Raw genomic sequence first — 21,086 nt, forward strand, 5'->3', positions numbered from 1 at the left:
AGATCAGCAGTTCAAAGATAATCATTAACTTTGCAATTAAAGATATTTTTTCTATCCTGAATATTTATGACACTGCCCAGCAGTAAGGTAAGGAATTAAATTTAAAATGCTATCTACAGTTTTTATATACAATAATGAGAGGACATAAATAAATTGACAGGTACAGCACAGATTCCAAATACCCACTAATAAAAACAACAGGTTTGCTTTAATGATAAAGTAAATGCTGTTAATTCCTGAGGTGCACCCCTGGGATTAAATACTAGCCATTCATTCAACTGGTGGATACATATTTGGTTTGTGAATTTTTTTTTTTGCTACTCTTCCTACCCACATCACTTTGGAAACAAAGCTGCAGAGACCACAAACTCTATTCCCATCAGGCCTAAACGACCAATTCATTTAAGGATGGAATCTGTAGCTCACAGTAGGTGAAGGGCCGAAGGTGCATAAGCTTGGGGTCCATTGTAAGCAATTATATAGACTGTGGGGTGCCTAACAAATTGGCACCCATTAATAAACACGAGTTCCCTTGTCCTTTTAAAAGACTAAAATATTGCCACTTTTTATGTGGTGCATCCTTGTACCTCATATGTCCTCCAAATATATCTGTGATAGGAGTCTGAACAAAGTCTGCTTGACGTGTAACTGAAGACTTGTGTCGAGGTCCCACTTGTTCCCATTCTTCATCACTGCCTTCTTGTTCATCTTTGTTAATTTCTTCCTTTTCAGACACAGGATCAGGGCCATTGTTAATGTGGATTTCTAAAAAAAGAATAAAAAAAAAAGGGGTTTTGGATACTTAAGGTTTATCCCATTGCTATCTCAAAGTATCAGATTCTGGATGGCTAAAGCCTTCCAAGCATCAAAACATTTTTCTTATTTACATAATAGGGAACATATTTTCAGTATGGTTTCAATATTTATTTTGGTTAGGCAAACTAATCATTGCAGTTACAGTTCTATGATGTACTGCTTGCTTGCTGCATACAAAAATATTTATGTGATTAGCCTATCAGAACCAAGGACAAGTTGTGCTTAATGAAATAAGGTTGCCATTCAATGTCACTGTTTGACTCACTGTTGTACTTTGTGTAGGCAGAGTTCTTTTAAAGCTACAAGTGGGATGTTGGAAAGGAATATCACTGCCTTCTTATCACCTAAGGGAACCACAGCTATGCTTTACAAATGCCAGTGTCTTGGAAATGAGGAATAGACCAAAATCCCACTACAAGTCTAACCAGATACTATAAAAAATACTTAAATAGAAAAACACACACACAAACGAAATAAAGCAGACAAGAGTACAGCAGCTAATTTGTATATGCATATAACAAAAAAGTTTCAAAGGGATACTGTGATTAAGGAACGCTTGAATAGTGCTTTGCACACATAATTGTGTACCAATACACAAATAAAGCCATTCTAGTTATTTTCTCCCTTTATGGCCAAGGACCTTGGGGAGAGTAGTTGCCCGCAATTAAATCCTTGGCTACAGTGGGCGACTAATCTCCCTGAAATCCCTTCCTGCCAGCAAAAAAGTGAATCGCTGGTGGGAAGACATGCATGTTTAGTTTTCCTCCTGTAGGAAACTTCGCCCAGCAATTCACTATTGCTGGAACAGAGATTTACTGCAGGCAACTAATCACCCTGTGGGCCATAAACCTTAGCCTTCCAAATTGTACTTTGCTAAACTGCAGTCTGTCTTTCTGCTCTGTAAACAGAAACCTTTCCTGAAGCACTCAGCTGCCTGTACTAATAGCAGCTCCACGTTGTGCTACTACTGCTCTGCTACAGCATGTGCTGCTGGAGAAACGGTCAGAAGTGCTCATACAGTCTCTTGATCACTTTTAAGGCTACAGCACATGAAGGGTGGTTTTGACTGTCAATGTTCTCCTGAAAACACTGGTTTTTTTTTTCTCCTTCCAAAAAGCAGGTTAGCGTGTATGATACTGTGCGGGCTGCTTCTGCACACTATTATTAAAAATATAATTGCCAAACAGCCAATTATATCAAACAATATATAAATATATATATTCATACTGTCATTCTGGGGCAAAAGGAGCTTCTTGAGAGATAGCATCTCTTCATGTAACCCATTCAATATGAATCCAAGATACTCTTCTGCATCTTCCTGACGACCCTTAAAAATAAAATATATAATTATTTGTTATCAACTAAAAAACTACTCTGACTTAGAGATGGTTTTTGAAAAGGTCTTACCTTTTCTGAAAGACTTGATTTGAAAACAGTAAGCAAACGGTAAATGTATGCTGGTTCAAATGGAGCTCCTGGACGTATATCCCTTATAACTTTCTCACCAGACGCTGAGGGGTTAAAAAACATATCAATGCATTAAGCCTTATTAGATCCTTTTTTAATGACAGCATTTACACAAAAAAACATTCCAACAAACCTTGTTTTGCTTTTGGGAGTATTGGCATGTTTGTGAACTCATTCATTAAACGAACACTGAAAAAGAAAATTTGTTTATATCACCACATTTATCCTGTACAATCAATTATTAAGGTAGAAGAAAATGATTTAACATTTTTGCTGATGCTCCCAGACAGCATAGACACACGTTTTCAGAATACTTTCTAAACAGGCCCAAGTCTAAACCCTAAGCTTCACTTAAACAAGATGTACATTTCATCTCTGCATATTTGCAAGCTGAATTCATCTTTATGTCAGCACAGCTGCACTCCTTGCTACAGCAGGGCATTCTCCATAGCTTTTACAAACTGCAGGCGCTCCAATGGTCAAAATAAAGTGGACAACAGTCAATTATAAAGAATGTGTCAAAATAAGCGCATTGACAGTTTTCACTTAATTACAAATATGAAAAGCTCTTCACGACAGTAAAGCGAATATTATAGTATAGATTGTATGAAAAACCATAGTTCCCCTTTATTAACATTTAAAAAGCCCTAGCATATTCAGCATTGCTATACAATAAATGGGTGTATACATTAAACATACAAAGCAACAAATAAGCATATAGCCCCTTTACTTCCACACAAGTGGAAACTGACTGATTACAAAGCCATAGCTTCTTTTATTTTCAGAAAAGTAGCATGCAAACTACACAATGGTCTAGTACATGGTAGACAGGAATACTTACAAACTGTCGATCATTGGAGTAGATGTACATGGCCTCTGGGCTTTAGTATATACTGGAATGGACTTCATAAGGTGATACATGGGAGGGCAGGCCACTAGAGCCTGCAGTGTCTAAATATGCTGTTAAGAAAATGCACTGAAATATTTATGCCTGTGAGCTGCACTGCAGAAAAGCAATTCTTCTCACCAGTTGTGAATATGGCATTCTTTGTTATAACAGCCCACCCCCTGTTTATAATTCATTGTGCAAACTTCAATTATAGTCTGCACTGCCATTTTTCTTCCTTATAAGATTCACCAAACATAAGGATACAGCATTAATATAGCACCAGTTTCCTTTGTTGATTAATCCTCGTGGCTGTAACGAAACAGGTTTGTGAACAAGTTTGACTTCCTCCAAGAGCTCTGTAAGATGAAGAAAGTAAATGTTATTAAAAGAGTGAAAATCTTTACCTCAAATAAAAACACAAGTCTTATCAGAGTTCAGCCTTGTTATCTAATGCATTAGCCAGACGGGGCCAATTCTCGGCCTGAGGATAAATCTGGGCCGAGAATCAGGGCCTAGGCATCAGCCTTTCCCTGTGCCTGTACTCACAGCAACTGCACTGGCCCAGATGCAGTGCCACAAAGTGGATTTTAATTTTAAGACCAATTGAAAAGTTTTTTTTTAGAATTGGCCATTTTATAACATACAGTTAAACAACTGTTGATAAATAAAATTGTAGCCGTGAAAAGCAACTGTTTTTTGTCTTCCAGGGTCAGTGACCCTATTTGACAGCTGGAAAGAAGCAAAATAGAAAAACAAATAAAAGATGTAGTTCACCCTTTAAGTTCACTTTTAGTATGGTAAAGAAAGCCTAATTCTAAGCGCCATTTCAACTGGCATTCATTTCTTTATCAATAGTTTTTTTTAAATTTTCCTTCACTTCTGTCTTTTGCAAGTCTTCGCCATGTGGGATTGAGAAATTTACCTCAACTGAAAACAGCACCATCCCGGGGTAGTCGGAGCGCAGCGCTTCCTTCTTCCCCATTTCTTCTGCCGGAGAAATCCCTGGGCCGGCGCATGCGCATTAGAGTGAAGAGCCGACGCAAGTGCGCCAATGCGGAGGAAGGAAGCGATCGCTGCTACCCCAGGCTGGTGCTGTTCTGTCTTAACAGGGGCGCCAGCCCAGGGTACAAGGTAAGTGACTAAATTCACTTGGGGGTGCCTAACATTTTGGCACCCCCAAGTGACTTAGGCTTTCCTTCTCCTTTAAGAAATAGCTGCAGTGTACTCTAACTTCACCACGCCAAGCTAGTGAGAGCTACATCTCCCAGTATCCTCATGTTGTATATAGTTGCAGCATATTACTGCTGGGGAGCCTTCGTTTTAAGGTGCAGCATTATTTTTACTTGAAAGCTTTACTTGACATGAACAAATGTCAAACCTTGCACTGCACATACCCAGGTAGGATCTGTTACTAAAACATATTGCATGAGGCCCTACTTTGTTCTGTTTATTTAGTTTACCTGCTGGTCAAACAGATTTTGCCTGGGACGTTTAGCAAAAGTATTCCTTAATTCAGATGTAAGGCAAGGCAATCATATCAACTGCCCGATCTAGACGTGTGAGGTCTGGAAGAGAGCCAGTGCTTACCTCTGTTTAATTAATAAGTTGCAATGTCTGCTTTAATAAAATTCCTCTTTCACACCCACTTCTGCTCCAGATTACCAGTGTCTGTGGTGCTGACATTGACTTTCCACTTCCATGCTTTTTGCAGTCAGACACCTGCGAGTCTTGCAGCTCACAGTTTCCCCTCAATCAGAACAGGAAGTGGAGCACCACTGACAGCATTAAGAAGCACTAGGGAGATCAGGGAGCAGTGAAGAGAAAGGAATATTGTCATTAATTAAAGAGAAAAGAAATCTCTTTTGGCTATGGCAATTACTTGCTGGGGATTTAAGGGCAAGTCAGCTGGGTCTTTTTTTTAGGCAATTTAGTGCCACGTTTTTGCAGGACCTAAACATGCAGTGTACAAAGCACCTAAATTAGCCCCTCTTATGGACTTCTTTAAGAGTTACTTTAAGGAATACTTTATATGTTTATTGTATTGTATATGTTTTCTGCTCTATTAGAAGTTTTAAGAGGGAGAAAGAACTATCCCTTTGTTTATTCAGTCAAACAAAACAGTATTCAGGAGATGCAACAATAATCAAGGTGTTTCAACAAACACATTCCTGTAAGGTACTGACAAAGAGCAGTACTTACATTATCAATGTCATTAGTTTCCCCTGAAAACTAACAAATAGGTGGAATATTTAGTTGCACTAGTTTGTTGAACTCTCAGCCAAACTATACAAAGTAAAGGTTCTGTATAGTATAATGCCTAATAGGCTAAAAGCCTGGTCTTTTAGCAGTTTATTTTAAATGACAATTGCTTAAGACAAATCTTCACTATCGCACTGCATCTGTTTTAAATTTGAAATATATACACGTTGCTAGCACTCCCTCTGGTGGCTAAACAATGCAGCACACTGTATATTTCCTAAATTTAAAAAACAAAAATTATATATTATCATACACACAAGCCTTTATACATCTACAGAGATTTCTTGACAGGATCACACATTTAGCATACTTAAATCTTACAGGCTGATGACACAAGGTGCACTGTAGCAAACCCCATTTTTTTAACCCCACATAGAAACACAGAAGTATGCATTTTTGCAATCTTTCACAGATATGGGGCAGAAGGCAGCAGACTTTATGCCAGTGGTTAGTGATCACGGGAGCACTTACCGGACAGCTCAGTGTGTGCTACACGTACTGCTGGCACCCAGAAAGCATATCAATCTGCCCAACATGAAAAAGTGTACAGAGCAAACTAAATCACCACTGTATAAAAAAATCAATGTTTATTCAGTCCTTTAAAACCATGTTATACATGTATAAGACCAGGACCATACGCTTGACGTGTTTCATGGCATCACGCCACTTTCTCATTTTAACCAGTGGTTAAAATGTTCTATACGCCACCGACCTTAGGGGCTATGGTACACATAGCTATTTGTCACCTTGGAAAATCTGCACTACCCATGGAAGACAAATTTCTCAAATATACTTTTCCCCTTACTAATCTGTGGATTGCTACATTTTACATGTGGGGAATCCGGTGTATTAAGGCATTTTCCAGTTATAAAGATTGCCGGGTGAAAAGTATTTTACAAACAGACGTCCACGTTAGCAAAGGGAACAGCATTTTTTGAGAGGTTTACCATTGGGAAACAATTTCCTAGTGTGCCTCTGCCATAACAGTTAATCGTTAAGAGTCCAAATTTACACCAAAGCACCAACCATTTACTTGATGCTAGACAGATAACACGAACAGCAACAAATGTCTAACCTTTGCTTAGATGTTAATATCACAGTGTCACCACAACCGTCAAGAGCCCAGTAAAACAAAACAACTCTACCTACCACTGCTTCCCACAGTACCATGGGAAATGGTCCATAAAGCACATACATGCCTGCTTGAGTTTTTGAGTAGAGGTTCAGTGGTCACTACTGTGTGTGCGTCAGAGACCACCATTGACATAGAACAGAAAAAGTGACAAGCACTAAGGGGCATATTAACCCCCACTGCTTTTGTCTATAGAAACACTGTAGAAAACACTGTTAGACCTTATCATCTATGCAATGAAAGTCCTACTGAAACCTAGATGGTTGCAACCACTGCCAGGAAAATCTTAAATCTTAGATTCAAAGGAGAATTTTTTAGCAGAGTAAAGCTGGCAATACATTGAGACCTCTGCCCAATTTGGCCACTCACATACTGGGTCAAATTGGACTGATATGATCGCTGGCCCCGGACCAAACAAAAATGTACCACTAACCTGCTGGGTCAGCCAAAATAGAGCTTTGTAATATATAGGACTATGTGCTTCTGCAAATACAACACCTATTAGCTTTTGTAAAGCTATTTTGTTACTGTGTGTGGAGTGGGCTGGAGCAGAGTGGAACAGGCTGGGCAACTGGGAGAAAAGTGTACTGCGGGCATAGAGAGAACCACTAAACACAGACCACATTAAGGATTCAAATGGCTTTTGCAGAGATATCAGTTGGGCAAGTTCTTGTAAGTGTCCCTGAAACAGGCTTACAAGCTGCCAACTTACCAGCTTTTTTTGGCCCATGTATGGCCATCATTAAAATAACCAGCAGCCAGAGGGCAACAACTGCTTTTACTGGTTTACCACTAAATCATTTTTACACAAAAACAAGTTTATTTACAGGAGTACAACATAAAAATTGGATTGTTTTAGACAGCATCTACAAATAATACTTTTATAAGCTATTATTTTAAGCTCTCTATTTTTTTTAAACGAACACACTGCAAAGCTGAATAGTCAACACAAACTACTTGTGTGAATCTGGTTTTAAAAACACAGTTTAACTACTGTGAAATTATGCTTTAGTTATTAGCTTAAACACAAAAACTGATTGAAGAATCTATTACTCATATATCTTTACCACTAAATCAATTTAAGAACAAGGCTGCTTAGACATCAATTCAGCATGCCTATGCACAGATTACTACTCAGCCTTGCATCATGTTAATTTCATATGTCTGATAAAGTTGCAGTAATAATGGGTGCTGTCTAAAGTAGGGATTCACTTCCTCCTATTAGGGTTTGGCAGACAGGACTTTTTGTTGCCTGTGCCAGTCCCATCCAGTGAAGTTTTGAAGGTAACTAACTGCAGGCATTAATGTAAATTAGAGGTTGAACATATGCATTGCATAGCCCAAACAACTGTAGTAAGGTAACTTCTAACGTTTGTATCCAAAAGTGCAGGTGACAAAATCTTCTTGCCAGGGCCCACACATGGCAACAGAGCAGTCGGTGTTAATGTAATGCGCATGACAATATCCAACACAGCCTGCACCTAAAACAACTGTAGTGTATGTAAGCTGCTCCGGGGCTGGGGCAGATGTATAGTCTCTGTAAAGAGCTGCAAAATATTTTAGCACTGAATAAAGGATAAAAGGTCCTGGTACTGCAAAGTATATTAAAAGTTGTGTGTCCTGTTTAAAAAGAGGAACAGGAAACCCTTATAATGTAGAAATCACACGCATTAGAGGGTTTAAGTTAACGTATAAATGCAAGGCATACAGCAAGGTATATACATTTTAACATGACTAGCAGCATCTCAATCCATACTAGGAAGCTTAAAACTAGATCCCACTGCACAAAAATAACAAACACCAAAGATGTCTACCTCAGTTTTAACTTGAGTGCCACATCACTCAACAGTGCTATTTTTACATTCTGAAGATCATTGTTAGGTCTGCTGCTTCACAACATTAATCTGAGATATACCTGCAATTTTTATGGCTACGGGATCCTCTGACACTGGAACAGGCCCTTCTTTAATCTCAACCTGTTTCTCTGTAACTTGTGGAGATGTGACAGGGGTAGCATTCTTTGTTTCCACGTATGCCACCTGTGTGGTTGATGAGGGCTTGGAATTATGAAATAGACTGGCCCAGGACTTAGCTGGTGGATTTGCAGAGGCTGATCCAGGAAGATGTACTACAGCCTGAGCAGTTGAAGTTTCCTCTGGCTTAGCTTCCTCTGAGAGGGAACTGACCTCAGGAAGCAATACCACTCCATTAGAGGCAGTGCCCTCCTCTGAGGATTCAAGTGTTTGTCCATTGGTAACTCCAAGGTTTTCAGTAGTATCAGTACCAGCAAAAGGCTGGACAACAGCTGTCCTTACTGGGCTCTCCCTTCCATTGTCTGAGGGGATGCAAGATTGTTCTGAACTAGTAACACTGCATTCCTCAGGCTGACCAGCAGTCCTGGCATTGTCTAGTGCATTATGCATAGAAGCGTCATTAGAGAGAGCTTCATTATTAAGGTCCACAAAATTATCTGGACTGTTACAAGTCCTAGGAGAGGTTGTAGATATTGGTATATCTTCTGCAAGATCCGGGTCATCTGTGCTTATACTGTTAAGTCCTGTTGAGTTGGCATGTCCATTTACAAGGGTCTCTGAAGGGACATCTCCAACACCTTCTAAGTAACTATAGTATCCTGGAGGTCTTTTTTTCTTCTTTTTACGCTCTCGCTGCCCAGTGCCAGATGTACCATCACTATCTGCATTGCCACTGCCATCTGGAATGGCACATTCCGAGAACTGGCAATTAATGGCATCAAAATTATTTTCATGGAGAACATTATTAGAAGTTTTCGGAGAAGATGAACAGGTGAGAATGAACTCAGGAGCCTGAGGATTAAGGTTACTTGAAATACTGTAGTCTGTGTTATTAGGTAGGGCAGTACTGTGGTCAATTACTTCTTCAATTCCAAACTCAATTCTTGGACAGTCTTCTCCTAAAAGGCAAAAAATGTAAAAAGACAAAAACATTACTAATCTAATAATTATAACAGTTTGTACAAATGTTGGTACTTAAGAATTTTACAGCTCAAGACCTGTTACAATCCCCAAGCTTATCCCATTCTTTTCCTAGGATTTGGAACCATAGCTCCAAAAACTTGTAAGCCTCCAGCAAGTTACTATTTAAACAACAGTATTTAGGAAAGGGTAAACTGTGACGTAACTCTAGAATGTTATAGGCAAATTATTTCTCAAAATACAAAATATCTAATCTGGCATAGATATATGGTTTCTCTCTCGCTCTCTCCGTAGAGGCTATGGGAAAATGTACAAAAATATAAAGGGCAATTCAGATAGCCACATAGTGGATTCACTTTGCACTTAAATGGATGGAAAACAGGTCAAAAGGCCTCAGATGTGCCACAGACCAATTGCATATATAGCTTTCTGTGCCAGTTAGAACAAATTAGGAGTCCTGAGGGAGGTGGGAGTACTGCTTCTGTCAAGAGGAAAGGTGAGAACCTTACACAGGTGGCATTTTTGGGTAGTGAAATACAAAATACAGAATGTGTATCTTGTTTGTGCTCTCTGCATCAGCATTGTGCCCACCCCTGCCTCAGGAGAGGTATGTGTGGTTGTAAGGGACCAGACTTGGTCAACCGTCCCAGCTAACACTTGGGCCTCAAAGACAATGGCTGCTTAGACAAGGCTAAAGAAAAACAAAAGCAAAATAAGGGGGGGGGGGGGGGGGGGGGGGGAGTGCCAACAGGTCCTCCCCAGTGAATAAAATCACTTACTTTATTACACTGGCTGGCACACAGTTCTTTTTATCACAGTGCTGGTATTAGGATCCATAGAAGTGTGTGTATAATAAAACACATGAAAATGTGTTTTTCTGGGGGATTCCCAGTGCTGAGCAAGCACAATTGATTCATGGCAAATGAGCTAAAATGGTGGTTTTGCACTCTGATATAAAAGCAGCCCATGCATTAGCCTGGGGATAAATTATACACTTTTATTCCCTGTGCTTTACAAACTACAAGCTGGCTCAGCAATACCTTCAAAGAAACTTAAGGAAATTAAAAATAAATAAACTTAGCTCATTTCCATTAATCTCCCCGAATTGCCATCCCACCGGCGACAATGTAAGTCGTCGGTGGGATGGAACACGCTGCGCAGACGATTTCGGCAAATCGCCGAAGTTGCCACGCGAGGCATTTTCGGTGATTTGCCGAAATCGCGCCGCCGCGTGGCAACTGATGGCAACTCGGGGAGATTAGTCGCCCGCGAACAGGGAGATTTGTCGCGGGCGAATAATCTCCCCGTGTGCCAGAGCCCTTAGACAAATTCAAATGGAAAATTTATAATAAGTTAAAACTGTAATCTTTTTAGGGCAGGATGCCCCATTATGTCTGGCCTTTTTTTTTTTTTTTTTTTTTTTTAGTAGACAGGGCTGTACTTGAACACCACACACATTGTGCGTCTATTATGTACCCCCATAATGATGAGGCTGCTTGTTATGTGTGTCAAGATCATATGTACTTTCTACACCAATTTCCTGTTCTAACAAATATGATAATTAGCATTAGGCTAATGCCACGTGGGTCTGATTCTCAGCCTGTGTAAAAATGCAGCCCAAGAATCAGCCCCTCCGCTAGCATCAGCTCCTACCTTGCCTGCATCCAGGCTGACGCAATGGTTCGGGGTGCAGGCAAGGTAGGAGTTGATGCCATCGGAGCACAAGGTGAACTGCTTTGCAGAAATGAGTGTTTTTTTTTTTTTCAAGGCCAAGAATCATCCCGTGTGGTATTATCCTTCAACAACATTCTTACAAGGCTTCAAGACAGGTCTAAATTGAGATACCCATGTATTTAATGAATTCAGTCATCTTCCTTGTACAAAAATGGATTGGAGTGCAGTGCTGTGATCAGGAGACCAACAAAACTTTCTGGCTTAGCATTTAAAAAAAGAAGGGTTAGTCAAGAATATTGACAATTAACATGCATTTATTTTAGAAATATTTGCTAGTAAATGGTTAGGGTTTTTATTTTTCTAAATGTAGACTTTAAAATTATTTCTGTCTAAAGAAATTGGCATAAATGCTATAATTGGTTTAAACTTTATACAGAAAGTTATAATCTTAACACAAATTAAATTTAAAACTCTAACCACTATAAAGGATATACAAAACTTGGCCTTCAAAGCCAAGAACTTAAGAATTTTTCATTTAAACTAACAGTAAATACTTTTAAAATAGCTATTAAAACTGCTGTTGTACATCCATGCTCTGTGTATTACTAAATGTCAAAATCATTTGTATGGCAGAAAGTTGTCCATTACCAGATATTCCATGAATGACTTCGGAAAATTTCAAATGCATGTCTGTGGAAAATATGCAGTTTTTGTGAGCAAAACGTATGCAATGTTCTTAAAATAAAGGTACATGAAGTTCATAAGGGAAAAATATTCTTATAAAATGTACTAAGAAAGAAAAAGAAAGCTTTGACTGGATAATAAGGCTGGAAAGTAATGTAAACATGGGCTTCCCATTGGTTCTGCTTTTGTATGTTAAATAGCTAAAACAAAAAAAACGCACCCATTAAGTCCAATTTATAGATACTTAGCTTTGGCAAAGAGCAGTGCCAGAAAGCATCTCCAGCATGTATTATCCAGACCGATAGAGCCAGAATAAACTATCACCTTGAGTCGCATGGCTATCAAAACAAGGCAGTCCTACCAATAACACATACAAATAGAGGCAGTTAGGTGTCTTTGGGCTCTGCAACATAAAAACCCCACCCAGTGTGTCACAGGTCTAAAGCAGGGATCCCCCAACTTTTTACTCGAGAGCCACACTCAGATGTAAAAAATGCTGGCGAGCCACACACAAAGACATTTCTGAGGTAGGCGATTCAGTAGCTCCATGTGGACTGCTAACCAGTGGCTCTTGCTTGGAGTAAAACACTGTCTCTGTGCTTCCAAAATTGCTCCAAGCCAAAAATTAAAAAAAAAAAAACACGGGCACCTACTCCGAGGACACAGGGAGCAACATCAAAGATGGTGAGCAACTGGTTGAGGATCACTGGTCTAAAGGGATTCTTGCTTTTTATATTAAAGACAACATTCTGCCCTTCAACCTAATTTTAACATATGCAAGCCTGATTTGTGCCTGAAGTGTCATCTAATGGCTGAAAGGGACAAAAATGTCCTGCTTTGCATACTATACTTTAAAAGAATGCAATTTGGTTTTTCTTTTAATTATGAAGGGTACCTATAATACGAAAATTAATTTTTTTCATTTTCATAATTCCTTTTATAAATTCACATGTAGGCCATTGGTTACAATACCTGTACAATTAGGCCACACAACTATATGGCCAAATGAACAGGTCCATGACGGGCTACCAAAGTGCAGACTTTGGGAGGTGCAGTCAACTGATAACCATACAGATGCTGACGCAAGTCATTAGATGCCATGTGGGATACACATCCCATCTTTTATACAGTTTAGTGAAAACCTGACTGAACTGTACACAAAATACTAAAGCAAAGGCAACTTCAGGCCAGAATTACAATTTACACTACTTAGATTTATACAACGCTTACTTTGTTTAGGGTTGGCAAAGCAAAGCTGTAGGAATTGCTAATGCAGACAAACAAGCTTATCAAGCCATAATTCAAGACAGTACTTTCTGCTTCTAACTTGTTTGAAGGTTATGTACCAAGTAGATAAGAATGTAAAAGCATACTCACCATCCTGAAAATCACCTGAAGACTGGGGGCCACATGGAAAAAAATGTTCATTGTAAGGGGGTAGCTGTTGTAACAGAAAGGATTTTATCATTTTTGTTGTATAGAAGAAACACACATTATGCATATATATATTCTAATTTGCATAAAGCCAGGTGTGTGGGGTGTAATTTTTTTAATAAATTAAAACGTATACAGGCTGTTTTAATCTATTTAACAAAAGTTATGTTTTAGCATTTTAATAAGCCCAGTGTCCATAAGTATTTACAAATATATATATATATATATATATATAGATATATAGATATATATATATCAAAATAAAACAGCCAGCACCAAGGGTCTTTGTGTTTCAAAAAATCTCTCGTGTATTATAATTGCATGTACAACCGACGTTTCGGTCCCTTTTGGGACCTTTTTCAAAAAGGGACCAAAAGGGACCGAAACGTCGGTTGTACATGCAATTATAATACACGAGAGATTTTTTGAAACACAAAGACCCTTGGAGCTGGCTGTTTTATTTTGATATTTATATGATATCCCGTGCACAGGGGCAGCTGCAGAGCAGCAGATTTTGGAGTGTGGTGCTGTCGTGTGGACTGTTATATATATATATATATATATATACACACACACACATATATACACACTACACGCACACGCAGTGGTGGGAAAGTTTGTGAACCCTTTACAATGTTCTATAAAGCAGACAAAGAAAACCTAGTTAAACAAAAGAAACTAAAATGTATTATATTTGGTCATGTACTGGAAAAATAAGATCCAATAACATCTGCATGTTGAAAAAGTAGTTGTGTTCAGTATTTGGTGTGACCCCTTTGTGAAGCAATAATTGTAACTAAACGCTTGCGGTAACTTAAATCAGTCCTAGGTTTTCTACTTTTAGGATTTGTTTGAAAATCAAATAATTTTGGAGGGTTCACAAACTTTCAAGCACCACTGTATGTATAATATATGTTCTGTTTTGCTTGGAAAGAAATGGAAGAAAAAACTCCTACTAATGCAAATTGCAAATTTTTAAGCAAATTGAAACAGGGTAGTTTTATTCATTGCTAAGGGCAGATAAAATGAAGAGTAGACACAGCTATTGATCACATGCCTTGGGGTATGTTGTGCCCCCAACCCTTTTGTGTGAAAAACAATTTGGGTAGCGCCAGCAAACAAGGCCTTGAGCATCATTACTTATATCATGGGGTGCCAATGAATTGTATGACTTGCAACATATATTTGCAGCACTGCTATTCGGACACTTTTCTTTGACAGTTGCTGGGTAAGGTGACTTAAGGAAAGGGTGTATGCCATCCCACCAACGATTTACATTCTAGCCGGTGGGATGGCATTTTGGGGAGATTAGTCGCCCGCGAGAAGGGAGATTTGTTGTGCGGCAACTAATCTCCCCGTGCCTCACAGCCCTTAGGGGTTAGTCAACATGCTCATTATCAAAGGAAATATAGTCAGATTAAATGCCTATATATTATGTCAGTTTCTCTTTTTCTGGTAGAACCAAAATTTAAAAATTAAATTTTCTTACCTCAACTGTGCAGCGAGCTGTCACAAAAAACTGCTTGAATTCATCATCACTAAACTCCCCAAATATATACTGTGAATAGAAACAGAATAGAACAATTAAGCTTGTTTTACTAAATTGACTCCAGAGCTTATTTTCTTAATAATGCTTTCTTTCACATGTATGAGAAGTATGTGTTTAAATATTTTAATATTGCCTTCTTTTTAAAGGGGCAGTATATTACCTTCTTTAAAAATCAAACTTGTGCTAAAATGGTTTCTGCCTATTGTTCCTTGCAAGGTAGGTAATTAGATTACCAGTGGACAAATAATCAGAAGTTTATTATATGTAGGCTATATGTGTATACGTAGGATTTCCTGTGAAAAAGTAATATAGTTACCTACCTTAAAAGGAACGATAAGAGAAGGTAAAGACACACATGGAGATTTGTTGCCGCGCAACAAATCTTAGTTGTCGCAGACGACAAATCTCCCTGCAACGCCATCCCACTGGCTAGAATGTAAATCACCGGTGGGATGGCATACGCGGCGCCGTGATTTGCCGAAGTCACCTTGAGAGGTCTTGGGGCGACTTCAGCAAATCACGGCGCCACATATGCCATCCCACGGGGGATTTACATTCTAGCTGGTGGGATGGCACTGCAGGGAGATTAGTCACCTGCGACAACTAATCTCCCCGTGTGTCACTGCCCTAAGGGTGGGGGGATAATTAGTTTATGAATGTATTTTATCTACTACTCAGGGAACCTGTGTTTTTATCCTCAAACATGTCAGTTACTGTTTCTATAAGAAAGGTAAGTCCAAGATTAAGTTCCAAGATAAGTCCCCCGATTAAGTCCAAGATAACCAATGCTTAAAGGAACAGTAACACCAAAAAATGAAAGTGTTTTAAAGTAATAAAAATATAATGTACAGTTGCCCTGCGCTGGTAAAACTGGTAAGTTTGCAACAGAAATGCTACTATAGTTTATATAAATGAGCTGTTATGTCAACACGGGGGCAGCCATTGAAGCTGGGAAAAAGGAGAAAAGGCACAGGCACATAGCAGATAACAGATAAGCTTTGTAGAGTATAATGGGGTTTTATCTGTTATCTGCTAAGTAACCTGTGCCTTTTCTCCTGTAAATGGCTGCCCCAGTGGCTACACAGAAGCTTTATTATATAAACTATAGTAGTCTTTCTGAGGCAAACACACCAGTTGTACCAGTACAGGGCAGCATTACATTATATAGTAATTACTTTTATACACTTTCATTTTTTGGTGTTACTGTCCCTTTAAGTTGGCTATATTACGGCCATACTGCCTGACCATTTGGGCAATTATGTCAGGCTGGGGGTCAGTTTTGACAGATCATCCACTTTTGAGTTTGAAAATTTAATTCACTATGTTGGTTGATGATCAGTGCTTCTCATACGAGACCATAATGAAACATAAAAAGCTATATTGTTAATAAAAATGGCGTATCCAATATACTGTGTCTTGCACTTTTCAAATTACCTTATTTTGAAGACTGCAAAGATATTGGGTATTGGGGATGTAATAGACAATTCAGAATGGGGTCTGTCCCCTTTTGAGTTTTTTCTATAAGCCAACACTATACTAAAAAATAGTATTAAATTCAAATATAAACTAAAACGGTCCAGGTTAGCATAGCATTTGAGTTAATGTACAATTTGTGTCAAACCATATACATAAAAAAAGAAATCTGCTATTGCAGCATGTTTGAAAGGGAGCATGTAATTTGCTGAAATGGCACTAAACTGACAAATGACTAATCCAATTACACAGTGCCAGCAAATAGTTTAAAAAAAATTCCCTTACAAAGTATACTGGCATGCACAACAATACAAAGACAACTGTTTGAAAAAAAAAAAAAAAAATCCACACACTTGTACCCAAGCACCAAATCAATTAGAAGCAAAATAACAGAAAGTGGGATAAATATGCAACAATACACCGAAGTCTGCTTTGCCTCAGAGTGACAGAGAGCTATGGATTACAGAACAATGTCCGCAGCAGATTCCTGCCACCTCAAGTTAGTGATCCCCATTCACTGCCTTAGCAACAGCCACCTCCATATTAAAACATTGAACCTATTCTGAATTATTGTATGCTCTATTCACAGCCAACACATACAAAACTAAAACAGGCACAGAGCTTTAATGATTTTTTTTTATTGCATTAATGCACAGTACAATTTCCTCCCTGTATACTATAGCAATGATGCAGAATTTTATGAAAACTGGGGAAATTTGAACTCTGATTCTTCTAAAGCTGGCCACATATTTTCCTTTGTAGGCAGTCATCAGGTGAACAGGTTACATCCAGTGATCCATTTATTTAAGCAAATGCTGCCTTTGTTTTCAAAACTGGACCATTATGCAGGTGGCCACACTAGATGCAGAACAGGTCGTTGTTCATATGGCTGAAAGACCAGATATGCTTGTGTGCAGCAAGCACCACACTAATGATTGATTGCTGTGGATTATGGCATAGTTGCGAAATTGCAACTTTGTTACTGAACGTCACACTAGACACATGCAGCATTATCTTTTCCCAGCAGATTTATAGATACTGAAGCTGGAGACTGAACAAAAGTCAAAAACCTTAGAGTGCTGGATATGAATGGATAAAGGTTATGGCACATGGTTATTACTACTACTACATACCAGAGTTTCTATAGAAAATTCATGAGTCACTGTGCAGGCAGTAATTGCCCGAAGACACATTTAATGTGTTTTTGGGTGATAACCACATGACATTGCATGAAGCAGCAGTGCTGTTCAATTTACCTTGTGTTCCACAATCTAATGAAGATTTGATCTAACCAATGTTTTAACTGTAGGTTTACAAAGCCACTGGCCTTACCCATAAGGAATGTTTTCTGAATAACATAAGGGAATTCAGAAGTTAGAACAGGCTCCATGTGAAAACAACTCAGCCAACCCAAGTGTCAACATTTCACACTAATATGTACTGCAACAAACAGGTTCAAAAGCTTTGGAAATAAAAAACACTGCAAACAAAAGTATTAAGAAGCCCTGACTGGGTTGTGATCACCTAAACAAATCCTCAACGATATCCAAAAGACTAGGACCTGCATGAATTAGTGGCCATAGGTGAAGTCCCTCTGCCAAATTTCAGATGAACAAGAGCCATGATAAAATACGTTGGGGGGCGGAAATCTGGGTGCAAAATGAATATGTATTACAAAGTAATTATCAGAGGTGTCATTTTCTCTCACCATTACGAAATACCAAAGAAACTTTTTTAAAAGTGGTACAAATCCAAATGAAATAGAGTAACAGAAAATGTCCCTGCACTGCCTGCAACACTAGGTGCAAGAAACAAACACATACAAATATATATAACATATAGATGGTATGCACATGCTTGTTCTTACAGAGCATTTTGAACTTAAAAGTGTACTGTTAAAGAAATTACATACTTTATTAATTCTTAAACTCAGTTTTGCCCCTAAAAACACAATCATAAGTCACCTTACACTTTCAACTATCTACATATTTCAAAATAATTCACTATCAAATCAGCAGTGGATATAAAGCACAATATCATATGTTACCATTATGCTAAAATACAGGTTAAGTGCTGATGACTACCTTAAATTTTTATTTGCTGTTAGTGTACTGTGGGTTGCTTGCAAATACCATATGTCCTAATAAACTTTAGGCATCTATCCCACAGCAGACCAGGCTCTGACAGAATGAACCAGATTCCCTGGATATTAAAATCAGACAAACTGAAATTGCCCTATGTTTTGTAAAATTTTAAAGATTAAAAGTCTGTCTGAGCATTCCTTGTCATAATGAACCCAAAGGGACATACATCCCTTTAGTAAGGATCAGATGAATCCTGACCTAGATTTGAGTATCTGTAATATCAAGTCAGATGTTGGGTTAGTATGTGTGTATGTCCCTGATCAATGAGCACCAGTCCAGCACATTGCCTTAATGACCTCAGATGAGTCTGACTGGATCCAGCCACATATGGACCCATTAAATAAAACATGACTGGAGGTTCCTCAAAATCACCAAAATGTGTCTGTGGAAAGGAGTAATGGAGTAATTAATAAGAGACTGATGGAGTTACATAATACTGAGCCATAAATGAAATAATTATATAAATAGCAATAAATATTTTTAAAAAATTATATAAATAAACGTGCCACACAAGCGTGCGTATAATAAATAGGCACTATATAAACTGCCTTTGTTGAGATATATATATATATATATATATATATATATATATACATATAGGTGCTTGAGAGAGGGTCAGCACTCACAGGACTTATACAAACAAATTATTTTATTAAAGAGGAGACTAACGTTTCGGCTAGCACTCTAGCCTTTTTCAAAATATATATAGAGAGAGATCATAATGGTGCACACCACTAACAAAAAATACAACCTGGGTGCAAGAGCCATATAAACTAAAATATTGCAGGAGTAATGCCAGCACACACAGGGTTTCATACAAATGTAAATAAAATGATATTTATTGAGAAAAAAAGAGCAAAACAAACATAGCAAGCCATAACGTTTCAGTCCCCACTGGGACTTTCATCAGGAGGCAAGTGCTTCAGTTTTTGCCTCCTGATGAAAGTCCCAGTGGGGACTGAAACGTTATGGCTTGCTATGTTTATTTTGCTCTTTTTTTTTATCAATAAATATCATTTTATTTACATTTGTATGAAACCCTGTGTGTGCTGGCATTACTCCTGCAAAATATATATATATATACATATATATATATATATATATATATATATATATATATATATGTGATCAGCAGCTCAAGATACATATGTTAGATGTACAGAATGCTGACTGTGTGTGGAACTTGCAGCAGGGGCTAGGGCCGCGATGGTGTGTGACAGTTGCACAACAAGTGAAGAACAGCAAATAACAGGCAAGCAAGCCTTTCGTTTGGGATATGACGCCTTGGAGACATTAAAGAGATTATAGAGCAGTACGGGAAGCAATAGAGAGTGAGTGTAAGGCAGAGCAGTCCCGCACACAAGCAATACTCGCGGAATACTTTGCCCTTTCCATGACAAGTAGGGGAGTCTCGCCATGAATTAGAGCTTTGGGGTGTTGGGTGTCAGGGTATTGGTGAAGCGATGCACACGGGGAGTTCACGGGCCGGGCATGCGTATTAAAGAAACTCTAGTTACAAATAGCATGCGAACCCATTGTGGGATCTAACTACCTAAAGCCCTAAGCCGGGCTGTATTGAGCCACAAGTAGTTGAAGTCCCGCTGGCTCTTCCCGTGAGCACAAGGCTCTCTTGCTCCAATGAGGCTGCAGAAATTAGGCAGGGCCTAGGCAAGCATTACATCGCCCAGCGCCTCTCTTCTGTGACAGCCACACACCCGAACCCCCCTAATGGATACCGCTGAAGCGAGTCGCTCCTATGTGCGATTTGGGACCGCTCTGTACCTGTCCGCTCGGGGAGGCCATGGCGAAGTGTTTCAATGAGTGAGGCCGCTCATGCTTCTTCCCCCGCCGCCGCCATCTTCTTTCTCGCGCGCAGACACTACTCTCCACCTGGCGCTGCCCCCTTGCGCATGCGTACAAGCTTCGCTCTACTGGCAACGCGCATGCGTAACAAGCTTCGAGCACGTGATCCATCAGCCAGATTCTGGCAATGGGTGTTGGGGGAAGTCATATTGGATAGAAGCGTGTTTAGAACTTGGTTAGTTGCTGAGTTCATAAAAGCTGCAAATCCACCTCTGCTTTTTCTTTATTGAATGTTAAATATTTGTAACTTGTTTTTGGGTTAATATACCCTTATCAGCTACATTGTTTGTATTTTTTTTTAAAGGTTCCAACTTTTGCGTATATTCTGCAACAAAAAAGTGCGACAAAATTGTATTGTTGCGCTGAGTACAAAAGTTTCGGATTAATTCGACGTGACTTTCCTTAAGCCAAGTGAAGCTGCAGAGTGCCATTGAGTCCTAAGGGAGGCTTCCAAAATCATGCACTGAAGGATCAAAGTCAGAAAAGTTTTCCTGCATGTTCCAATTGTTCAGATTTTTTCGTATCTTCAAATACGAATTTTTCGTACTTTAAAAGTACAATACAAAAAAATCGTATTGTGCGTTTTATATGAAAATTGCACTTTGATAAATCTGTGTGTTGTAAGGTATGGGTGTTATTTACTCAACCAACATTATTCATACACATATGATGAGCGTTATTTTGATCACAACAAGAGGACAGAAACTGCCATGTGTGGTTTGATATTGCCTGCCATTCTGACCATTCT

General features: G+C 38.8%; 1 protein-coding gene across 2 annotated transcripts in view; it reads right to left on the bottom strand.

Moving 5' to 3' along the window:
* usp10 (ubiquitin specific peptidase 10) overlaps positions 1–20,412 on the bottom strand; it is a 32,011-nt gene extending 11,599 nt beyond the window's left edge. Inside the window, 11 exon segments of one of the 2 annotated variants that reach the window (NM_001006760.1) lie at positions 588–765; positions 2,044–2,143; positions 2,224–2,327; positions 2,417–2,472; positions 3,125–3,234; positions 3,437–3,528; positions 8,479–9,495; positions 11,840–11,881; positions 13,253–13,316; positions 14,799–14,867; positions 20,258–20,336. In NM_001006760.1, the coding sequence (NP_001006761.1) occupies positions 588–765; positions 2,044–2,143; positions 2,224–2,327; positions 2,417–2,472; positions 3,125–3,234; positions 3,437–3,528; positions 8,479–9,495; positions 11,840–11,881; positions 13,253–13,316; positions 14,799–14,867; positions 20,258–20,278 (1,853 nt within the window). In that variant the 5' untranslated portion in view covers positions 20,279–20,336. 2 annotated transcript variants of the gene reach the window in all.
* Between the last annotated feature and the right edge of the window lie 674 nt (positions 20,413–21,086).

The sequence above is a fragment of the Xenopus tropicalis genome, chromosome 4, assembly GCF_000004195.4.
Source record: "Xenopus tropicalis strain Nigerian chromosome 4, UCB_Xtro_10.0, whole genome shotgun sequence".
Lineage (NCBI taxonomy): Eukaryota > Metazoa > Chordata > Amphibia > Anura > Pipidae > Xenopus > Xenopus tropicalis.